Here is a 10,301-nt window from a genome sequence, read left to right as displayed (position 1 = left end):
AATGTTTTGATAACGTGTATATGTATGTATTTAATGTATGTATGTCAGCGATATGGTATGTCATCAGCACTTTGCACTTAGATAAAACTATTATCTGTCATATTTCTCGACCTGTTATCGAGGATCTGAGTCAGCATTAACACGAACTGGATCGTACAGCAAACTTATAGTATTCATTCACATACAAGTGCTAATTACCGGGAGTGGGTTTACTGCCCTTGACATGAATCAGCCGAATACGTATCGATATCTACAATGTCCTTCCAGTTATGATGAAGACGTCAGTGGCCTATATCTGTGATGACCGAGCCCGATGCAATGGTAACCATGTTGACTGGGTGACTAGAAATATTGCGCAAAGGGTTTCACTCTCAGTAGGATTCTTCTCTATCACTCAGAGCAGTTTACACAAATGGAGGATGTGGAATATGGGCAGTTTTAAAAATTGCCTCACATGTATAAAAGGAGAAGACGCAAAACATGTTGTCCCAACTTTTATTAAATATGAGCATTTATCAAATGTAATTAACAAATAAATGTATATGAAATCAAAATTATTATTGTTATTATTATTATTATTTTTATTATGCTTTTGGTTTGTAATACAATGTATTATCCTTCGGTTTCTGGCGTAGATTTGCGACTGGTTTTGCCTTAATCATCAGATTGTCATAGTCCACAATTCCCCAGGAATCGGTGCCAATCGCCACAAATCCATACTTGGGATTGGCAGGAATAGACACGTTGAACAGTTTCTGGTTGTTATATGTGCCAGATGCGGTTCCTCCCTGAAATAAAAAAAACCCATGCATAATCTCTTTATGAACAAGTCTGTGCTATTATCGAGTAAAAACATTTAAATCCATCGTAGGTTTGTTTGTTTGTGACAGCAGGACCTCCAAAGAATGACGTGACATGTATTACAACGCTCAGCAGGAGCCAAGTGGTCTAAGGCGCCGCAATTCACACCTATGAGGGAGGGTTCGAATCCCGGTTCGCCCCGACTATGTTTCTAGGTTTGTCAGCACCATACCCGCGCTTGTGGGTTTTACCAAAGTGGTAAACGTCGGAGACCTGCACAACTTTGGGCTTTCCTCCCAGATAAAGATGACACGCCGTGGTATAATTGGAAAACTGTTCAAAGCAGCGTAAAACCCAACTCACTCACTCACTCATTACAACGCCCAACCTGTAAGTGTACTGCATTCATTGTGGAAAATACCCGAAACCACAAACAGGTGTATGTAGACAAAAGGAAATAATAATAAAGCTACCAGAAGGTAGGAACTGTGGGACTCGACTAACCTGCACAGTCAGCATTACGTTGTTCCAGTCACTGTTGCTGGATGGTAGTTCACCTTCCGTTATGCCCTTCTTGTGTTCTGCAGTCATCGACATAAAGATTATAAGCAGTTATGTTTTTTGACGAAAGCAACTAAGAATATTATAAAGCTTCTAAAACTCTGTGGATTCTTTTTCAACCATGTACCTTTCATAGCGATGACGTTATTACCGAAAATGTCATAACGTACACATACACATACACATAACGTATCTAAAAAACCTAACAATGTGTAGCTGATACCGATTGTGGGTTGGGATTTCATCTTTTTAACGAATTGACATAAATGTTACATCGGGGGCAGCCAGAACATGCCAGGTGAACCCTTGTGGAGAAGAACCAGCGAACACTTTTACCACCAGGCCGTCGAGCTCAGTTTGGAGTCAGAAACCACAAGGTTGGTAGGAACACTTTGTAGAGATGTATAAAAAATATCATATACAAACCACTGTATTAACTCACCAAAGTCCCCGCTTAGATGGTATTTACTTTTGTTGGGGAAGATATACAGGAAGATACCCTCTGCTTGGTCTGACTCTCCACCACCTCTGTCCACACGGGCAGCCACAAAGTAGCCGCTAGAGCCGTTCACTTCCCCGACTTTGGCGTCCATCTGGACAGTTACATCTGTCCTGGAGGACCAGAGGAACAATTGGTACTTGTCTCCTTGTCTTATGTTGGTCTTTCCAAATTCTAACCCTGACCATACCCTCGGCAGTAGGATATATGTCTGTCACTATTCTACAGTGAAACTATTAATCCAAAATGTTCCAGAGTTTCCGGATTAATGAACCATGGGTATTTTGTAATGTCTGTTGTATTTCTGTAGGTGCCCCAAACAACTCATGAGACCCAGCTGTACAAAGGCGAAGGATTTGTTTTCAGTCATTTTGCCAGACAACAATTTGTTGATGTTCAGACTTTTTGTATCACGTACATCTAAAGTCAAGGTTCCAAATGTATAAACAAGATTGTTGTTTTCATACGCTCGGTTTGCTTGTGAAAAGGCTTATTTTAAGAGACATCAGTAGGAAAAAGAATACTCCTTTTACCCAATCAGAATCAAGCATTCTTCGTATTAGAGTACTTTACATCTAAGAAAAGATAATGTTTGTCTTCAGAGAGGCAACATAAATATTCCACATGTCAAAATCTCGAATAGAGGTGATTTTAAAATAACCATGAGGTGTTTCTGTTAAACCTATTCATATAATATATGATATATAATATTCACTACTGTAGTAAAAGCGTATAAAAACATGGTTATGGAAAATATATTTGATCTCACCTTACACATTAAATACTTCAATTGCGCTGGTCAATGACATTTTGATTAAATTCCATGTACTATAATTATAGACATTGGCGTTTTGTAATATGGCGCCTAACAAAAGTTTTGCATCTCACTTTCAATTGTAGTAAATGATAAACAGTGTAGCTGTGTACTTTGAGAGAGGCGACGCCGGGTACACGGCCACTCAAAAGGTGCATTAAACTGTATTTCCCTCGTCAAAAGCCAAAAAACTTATAATATTAAAACCGTACCAGTTGTAGTTGCCAATGAGATTGATAGACCTGTTAGTGCGCCCCTCTGCCTTACACCAGTGTACAGGCTGTGAGAGAACCATCTGCCTCACCACCTTGTTGTGTGGGGAACCCACGTCAATGATCTCAAACGACCCGGTCTGTTGTGCCAGGTTGTTGGGCTCCATGTGTTCAGGGTAACCTGTTCAACACGAGATTTGAGTAAATGACTGATATAGTGGTTTTTATGGAAAATGTATAGCTGCACACAATATCTTTCCCCGACATATACTCTTACTCTAATCTGCATTGTTACCTTCAAAGTCGTCGTTGTAGGTGCTCGGGAAGGGTTGAGATGAAGGCGGGGGAGGGTAGGACCCTTTCTGTCCCCCTGACACGGTCGTTAGCGTAATGGCTTCATCCACAGCTACATCTAGCTGCACCATCCCATTCACAACCTACACAACATATGTCAATCCTTAATCCCCGCTAAGAACGACATTGGATTAACAAGAGATTTTATTGACATTACATTATAATAACATGCATGGCATTTATAAACTTCATAAGCTTACTTGTGTGAAATTATAAATTCGATCAGTAATGCGTCGATCAATGCTAGCTGAGATCACTTCATGGAAACTTTGATTAGTGTGAAATTTATAAATTCGATCATTAAGTCAGAAGCTAATTCAGTTCAGTGGGACATTTTGTTATAACTGCTAACGGAAAAAGCTACACTAGGACCTCAGATTGAAACACAAACATTGCAAAGTTTTGTCATAATTCAATCACTACCCTTTCAAAGGGAGCTCACCCTTATAAAGAGTGCCACTGACTTCCTTGACATCGATGTAAGCTAAAATACAAATTGAGTTTACTGTCATACGAATAGAGTGTTCTCACCTTCAGCGGTGCCTGTCTCTCGAACATCGTGCCTGTAACATTGACCGCGCCATTGAACAATCTACTGTACCACATGTTCAGAGAAGTTATGGAAGCCTGCAAGAAATACATTGTGAAATAGCATTTACAACTTGTGGGTAACTCACTGATTATAAATGATTCCTTAAGGAAACGTCAGGGTAATATAACAACACACATTTTCATTGTGATTGGAATACACATTTTGTGATTTACTATATATAAACACCATCCTGAGATTGCGTCTGCGTATTTCGTCTTCGTTGATATTTCTGTCAATTCGATTGACGAATCCGTTTCTTTGAAGCGCGAATTCAACAAACACTTACAAAGCTGCCCTTGAGCTGGAACGTCACTCTTTGCTTGGTGACGTTGTAGGGCTCCAGGGGAGGCCGGACACAGATGGAGTGGTCGTGGCTCTGGGGGAACAAAGAAAGATAAACAATGAGTGTGTAAATGGGGCTCTTTCATCGTGTTTGATTGAATTATCGCTCTTGATCAGACAAACCAGTGGTTGATAGCGTGAACCTCGATCTCTATGTGTTCACCCAATACGCCAGGAGAGAAAATATCAAAATGAAATAATAAATGTCAATCTACAATTGCACGTGCCCACTGCTTTTGACATAATATCGTAGAAATCGGTTGAAACAACAAAAAGAAATATCAAAGTTTTAAAAACAACAACATAACACCACAGTGAGGGAAAGTTATTGTAATATAACTGATCTCTCACCATGGTTTCTATGACAATAGTGAGGTCTTTGCCATCAGGGCTGACCAGAGAAACGTAGCTTCCTCCTCCGGTGAAATTTCCAACTCCGGCGCCGTGACGGAGATATCTCCATCCGATCTCCGTGAACTGCGTCGTGTGGGCTGGAAAAGAGGCAAATAGTGAGGGGGTAAGTTGAGGTTTACGTCGTGTATGACGGATAAGAGGCAAATAGTGAGGGGGTAAGGTGAGGTTTACGTCGTGTATGACGGATAAGAGGCAAATTGTAAGTGGGTAAGGTGAGGTTTACGTCTAGTATGACGGATAAGCGGCAAATAGTAAGGGGGTAAGGTGAGGTTTACGTCGTGAATGATGGATAAGAGGCAAATAGTAAGGGGGTAAGGTGAGGTTTACGTCGTGTATGACGGATAAGAGGCAAATAGTAAGGGGGTAAGGTGAGGTTTACGTCGTGAATGATGGATAAGAGGCAAATAGTAAGGGGGTAAGGTGAGGTTTACGTCGTGTATCATGGATAAGAGGCAAATAGTGAGGGGGTAAGGTGAGGTTTACGTCGTGTATCATGGATAAGAGGCAAATAGTGAGGGGTGGAGTTGAGTTTTACGCCGCCCTAGGTGCCGGGCCTAGGCGAACCTTCCATAGAAAAGCAAACATACTTTGAAAAGAACATTCATCGAATGTGTCTATCACATATGTTCATTTTGGGACATAAATGGGGAGGTATACAACAGACATGTCCTGTTTTACAGTGAGTTATATACCTTGATAGATGGCAGTTCAGGTCATGTTTGCTCTCGTGAGGATTGACTACTGACACAAGTGAAGGTACGCCACATAGCAGGAACACGTTTAGTAACATGATAAAACAACCGCAGTCACTGCATGTTTTTCCTTCGCACCATCAACTTATGTTAACACTGACCAGTTATCCAGATGGGGCTCTCAACGGCGTAGTTTCCGGTCCATGGTTCTACTGCCGTCATCAACCCAGTCCTGAACCACGGCAGGGGGTTGTAGTAGCTGGCTATAGCGTTCCAAGATATTGTTCTGAAACATGAGGATGAAAAGTAACGGTCCGTGACTGAAATTCCTTTTGAAGCAAAATGGGGATATTCTGTGGATATGTATTTAAATTTGTATTTCTATAACTTATAGAATCCTCATTCATGATGACTCTCGGTGGTTAATACTGTATTATGCATCCATTATCATAACTGTGAACTATTTGTCCTGTGTCCTATTTAGAAAGGATCACAGTAAAAGGCAGTAAAACTAAAATATGTGCTATTAAAAAACAAATACTCAAAGATGGACCTGCAATTGATTTCAGATATTAGTCAATTATGAACACAACTTACGCTGTCATGTTCCCATTGACATAGTTCATGTTGAGAATCTGGAAAATCAGAGTCAATCAGTACCTTTATTCAAATAAAAAGTGTGAAAGTAATATTTATGTTTGACAGTGATTGCGACGAAGCTACAGAATATCTAAATTAGGTTTCTGTTTTCAGCAGTTTTCACATTTCTGCTACGAAACGATCGCAGAGAGAGAGAGAGAGAGAGAGAGAGAGAGAGAGAGAGAGAGAGAGAGAGAGAGAGAGAGAGAGAGTGAGCGCCTTGTCATCCTGACATTAATGATTCCCTTCGGAATGGTCTGTGCTCCCTGTTCAACCTTCGCCTACCTCAGTCGTATTCCATTAATAATAGGTAAACATTTGACCGATTCGCCACGATACTTCTCCATCACAATACCTACCCTCCCCCAGCATCCACCCCCGACGTTGTCGTTAAAGGTGCTGTAGTCTTCTGAGGCCCACAGCTGCTTGCCGGTCTTCATGGCGGAGGGGTCGGAGAATGTGCCCGGGTAGTGACACCTGGCGGGAATCAGAAAAAACCTTGAGTGTTAGAATATTTAAAACAGTAAACTGGGGCGTGTTTGTTTGTAGTAGAACATAACACAATTAATCTTCCTGTGGTCATTCTAAGCACTGAACACCATTAAGAACATTGTTAGCCCAAAACATCAGAGTCACGGTTGCCAATGTTGATTACATGCCATATCATTGTCGTGACAAAATGTCAGTCTGTTAATCTATGAAATTATGAAACTGCGACGTGGCATGAATTTTTATTCATTATACTGAGCAGGATATGATTTTCATAGGTCTACCATTACCCGATATTTTCGACGGCGGCCCCGAGTTCCTCGTCTTGAAGGATATCATCAGCAATCTCCCACTTCTTGTCAGCACCGACGATCTTCACGTTGCTGAAGCCGTTGTCGTCAAGAGTCTTCCGTAGTAGCTGGATACACAAAATGTGAATACGTTGCACGGCTTGACCCTTTTAAAGCAAGTTAATAGTTTCGTCCACTGTTTGAAATCAGTTAAGTCCTTACCTTGATGTAGGGAATGCTGTACATACGTTCATTCCAAATCTAGAACAGAGAAAGGATTAAATAATGCTTCACGAACAAACACACAATTGTCATTGCCTATGGCTTTTCTATGTCGTGTGAGCAACTATAAAAGGATAATGATTTCTTTGATGTTACGTTATATCCTTTGTTTTCATTGTAACAACATAACGCAGCTTTCACATGATGAATATATAAATTATTTTCAGTTAAAATAACATGCATAATGATGACAAAATAAGAAAACTTGAAAATAGGAAAGACAAAACGATTGTGACTGTCCTAAAAAAAGTAAAAACGAACCCCAAGATAGTCTATGGTGAGATTATGGACAGCTTTAGCTCCCCTAAGCCAGTTGAGCACATAGTAAGCAGGTCTTTCTGGGTCGGTCCAGGGGTTGTCTCGGGTAGGTCCCCCTACCCAGCCAGGGAACGCCCAAGGTAGACCGTACAACTTTATGTTGGGATTTCTCTGAAAATAACAACACAAATTAAAAATGATTTTACTTCTAGGTCTGGTTACATTCCACATTGATTTTAGGTTAAAGTTAGGGACGTGAGAGTCAAACCTGTGAGCCGGGAACTATTGATACGTTTCATTGGGTTACTCAAATAGGAAATAACATCTTTGAACAACGACGAACCACACAGGGCTTGATGGTGATATCTGTTTCGGTCATTACGCTCGATAAAGGGTATTTTAAGCTTATTAATAGCAGTTTCAACGTTTACGAGAGGATTATGACCTTCTTCGCCTCCAACATGAGCCACCACTCATATCCTCTCTGGTAGTTCTCCTCCCAGCTGTTGTGCATGTGGGACGCCTCTGAACCATCTGTTAAGATATATATGATATCGGTTATCACATATCAACAAATTCGTAGTTTTAGTTTTAGAGTATCCAACGTTTCCGCATGTCTAGCATGAGATGCACTGAACGATATTTTATATTTTGAAGGATAATTACTTTTAAGGCACCTACCTGTACTGCAAGCATCGCCTCCTATCTCAACTTTCAGTATCTGCAGCGCTGCTCCAAAATTGGGCTGTAAAGAGAAGTTCATTTTAACTAGCCATCCAACAAACAAACAAACTAACCATTGGTAGTATTACCTATTTGACAGGCTCTATAATTTCATAACCCCGACAAAACCCTCCCCCAGTCTTACCAGTGAAAAGCTAAATATCCTGAATTTTGAGTCAGGATCAAGTGAAATAATATATTACAATCTTACAGAAAATGTCATCTCTTTTATACAACTATTAATACAATATTGTTGCATTTGTGGATATATACGTATTTAAGATGTATACAGAGAAAGTATGACTGACGGTTAACATTTAAAAAAGTACAGAAACGTTAATTTTGTATGTAGTTCAATAATGTCAAAATAACTGATACACGTTATAAGAACTGTCAAGGCATTTTGTCACCTTGAAAAGAAAGTCCAGTACTTGGTCCCTGTAAGGTTGTGGGTAGTTCACCAGCAGCTTAGATGTAGCCTGAGGGAGGGGAACGAGAGGGTCAGTGACATAGTTTGAGAGAATTCCACACATGTAATTTTCAGGTCCTACCTTTGGCACCATTTAACTTTTTCTTAGACTGATAAAACTTCATACCAGAGGCAACATATTTGACTTGGAGTTAATCGATGTATACTTGAAGGTTGAATCGCTATCAGGCAGTTAGTTATACAGTTGAGTTGAGTTGAGTTGAGTTGAGTTGAGTTGTATTTAACGCCGCCTTTAACAGTATTCCAGTCATATCACGGCGTGACAGCTTAATATGGGAGGAAAGCCCGAAGTGATGCAGGTCTGAGACGTTTACCAGCTTGGTGAAACCCACAAGCCCGGGTATGGTGCTGACAAACCTAGAAACATAATCGGGTCGAACCGGGATTCGAACAATGATGATGGGTTTCTGGCGTGCCCAAGGGACGCAACTCTGCACAGCGAATCCCGGCGCCTTAGGCGACTTGGCCACCCGTGTCCCCTAGTTACACAGACAAACGTTATCCTATGGTATAAAATCATCTGAAGATAGCATGGGTGTGTTTGCAAACAGTCATAGTACTTGAGATATTAAGATTTATACTATGTCACAGCAATACTTCCTTCAGTATAAGTAGCTGAGCTCGGCGTCAAGTCCCAGCAGTATACTGTACATGTAAATTACTCGTGTGAAGTGAAGTGAAATGGGGTGCAACGTTTTGAGATAATTGCACTTGTATAGCGACGTAGATGCACGTGTGTGTGTGTGTGTGTGTGTGTGTGTGTGTGTGTGTGTGTGTGTGTGTGTGTGTGTGTGTGTGTGTGTGTGTGTGTGTGTGTGTGTGTGTGTGCGTGCGTGCGTGTGTGGCTGCTTGCACAAGTCCAGACTATTTTTTTTTAGTGCTAGCCCACTATGCCGCAGTTAAACATGAACATCCCACTCAGACACAGTGTACTCCGAACCAAGCGCCAGAGAGGGTAACAACAAGTACCATCTTTTAACGTCTGAACGTCTGTTGGTATGACACGTCCGGGGATCAAACCCCCGACCTTCCTCTCTCTCTGGGCAGACTCTCTAACATTAGACCACTGAGGCAGTCGATATTAAATACAGTGAAGCGGATGAATTCACAGACAGTAAACATTTACATTTACTCCCTTAATCTAGAATAAGATCTCACTGAAACCAAGGACGTCTAATATCAGCTTTCTCCATGTGACTCCCGGCATCAGGCAACTAGAGTAATGGAAGCCACTGTTACACCGCCCCTTCCAGAACAACGGAAAACTTACCCCTCCACCGCTAATACCGCCGATCCCATCAAAGGTCCGTCCATACCCAGTACTGTCATCGATGGGATAGGGTTTTGCTGCATGTGCTGTCACAAATAATGCCCAAACACCCGCAACAGCGATGAAAACACGACCACTCTCCATTGCTAGTTATCGTCTACTGTGTCGTCTGCTCGCGCGACACATGCCATAAAGCACGGGTCACAAGGTCATGGCCGGAAGTTTGCCGGAATTAGCACGTGAACTAATTAGAATCGTTTCAGTGTACATGTGTGGATGACTCATTTGTGAGGTGATGTATTGTTATTAAACATTTAGCTTAAGTAGTAAGTTAATATTTAAAGAGAATTTATGATTTGAGAATCATATGGTCTCTCTGCGGGGAAGGAGATGGTGGGAAGAGTAACAATTTAGTTAACTTTTAATCATGTCTTATCATGATGGTGTCAGTCATCCAAGGCGCCGCAATGCATCCCTTGGGCACAGCAGAAATCTTTGATCGTGGGTTCGAATCCTGGTTCATTCCGGTTATGTCTCTAGGTTTTTCAGCACCAAGCCCGTGCTCTTGGGTTTCTCCAA

At 41.3% G+C, this 10,301-nt stretch overlaps 1 protein-coding gene across 1 annotated transcript; it reads right to left on the bottom strand.

Moving 5' to 3' along the window:
- Positions 1-493: 493 nt before the first annotated feature.
- Positions 494-9,894, bottom strand: LOC124116721 (galactocerebrosidase-like). The gene is made up of 18 exons (XM_046478174.2): positions 9,723-9,894; positions 8,373-8,441; positions 7,921-7,984; positions 7,685-7,773; positions 7,243-7,410; positions 6,922-6,960; positions 6,700-6,827; positions 6,280-6,397; positions 5,879-5,916; positions 5,443-5,567; positions 4,527-4,666; positions 4,120-4,209; positions 3,773-3,868; positions 3,183-3,324; positions 2,888-3,068; positions 1,805-1,974; positions 1,306-1,382; positions 494-788 (listed from the first exon to the last, which is right to left on the bottom strand). The coding sequence occupies exons 1-18, from the start codon at positions 9,864-9,866 to the stop codon at positions 585-587; spliced, it is 2,082 nt and encodes a 693-aa protein (XP_046334130.2). The 5' UTR covers positions 9,867-9,894; the 3' UTR covers positions 494-584.
- Between the last annotated feature and the right edge of the window lie 407 nt (positions 9,895-10,301).

The sequence above is a fragment of the Haliotis rufescens genome, unplaced genomic scaffold (assembly GCF_023055435.1).
Source record: "Haliotis rufescens isolate VD_foot unplaced genomic scaffold, xgHalRufe1.0.p SCAF_12, whole genome shotgun sequence".
NCBI classification, from domain to species: Eukaryota; Metazoa; Mollusca; class Gastropoda; order Lepetellida; family Haliotidae; genus Haliotis; species Haliotis rufescens.
This window is presented reverse-complemented; position numbering and strand designations above follow the sequence as displayed.

Bases quoted from the DNA above. Each gene is read 5' to 3' on its own strand.
- LOC124116721 (XM_046478174.2), bottom strand. From the start codon at position 9,866: ATGGAGAGTGGTCGTGTTTTCATCGCTGTTGCGGGTGTTTGGGCATTA. The intron at 4,210-4,526 runs GTGAGAGATCAG...TTGTTCCCCCAG, and splicing joins CTATTGTCATAGAAACCATG to AGCCACGACCACTCCATCTG. The intron at 3,325-3,772 runs GTGAGAACACTC...TATGTTGTGTAG, and splicing joins AGAGACAGGCACCGCTGAAG to GTTGTGAATGGGATGGTGCA.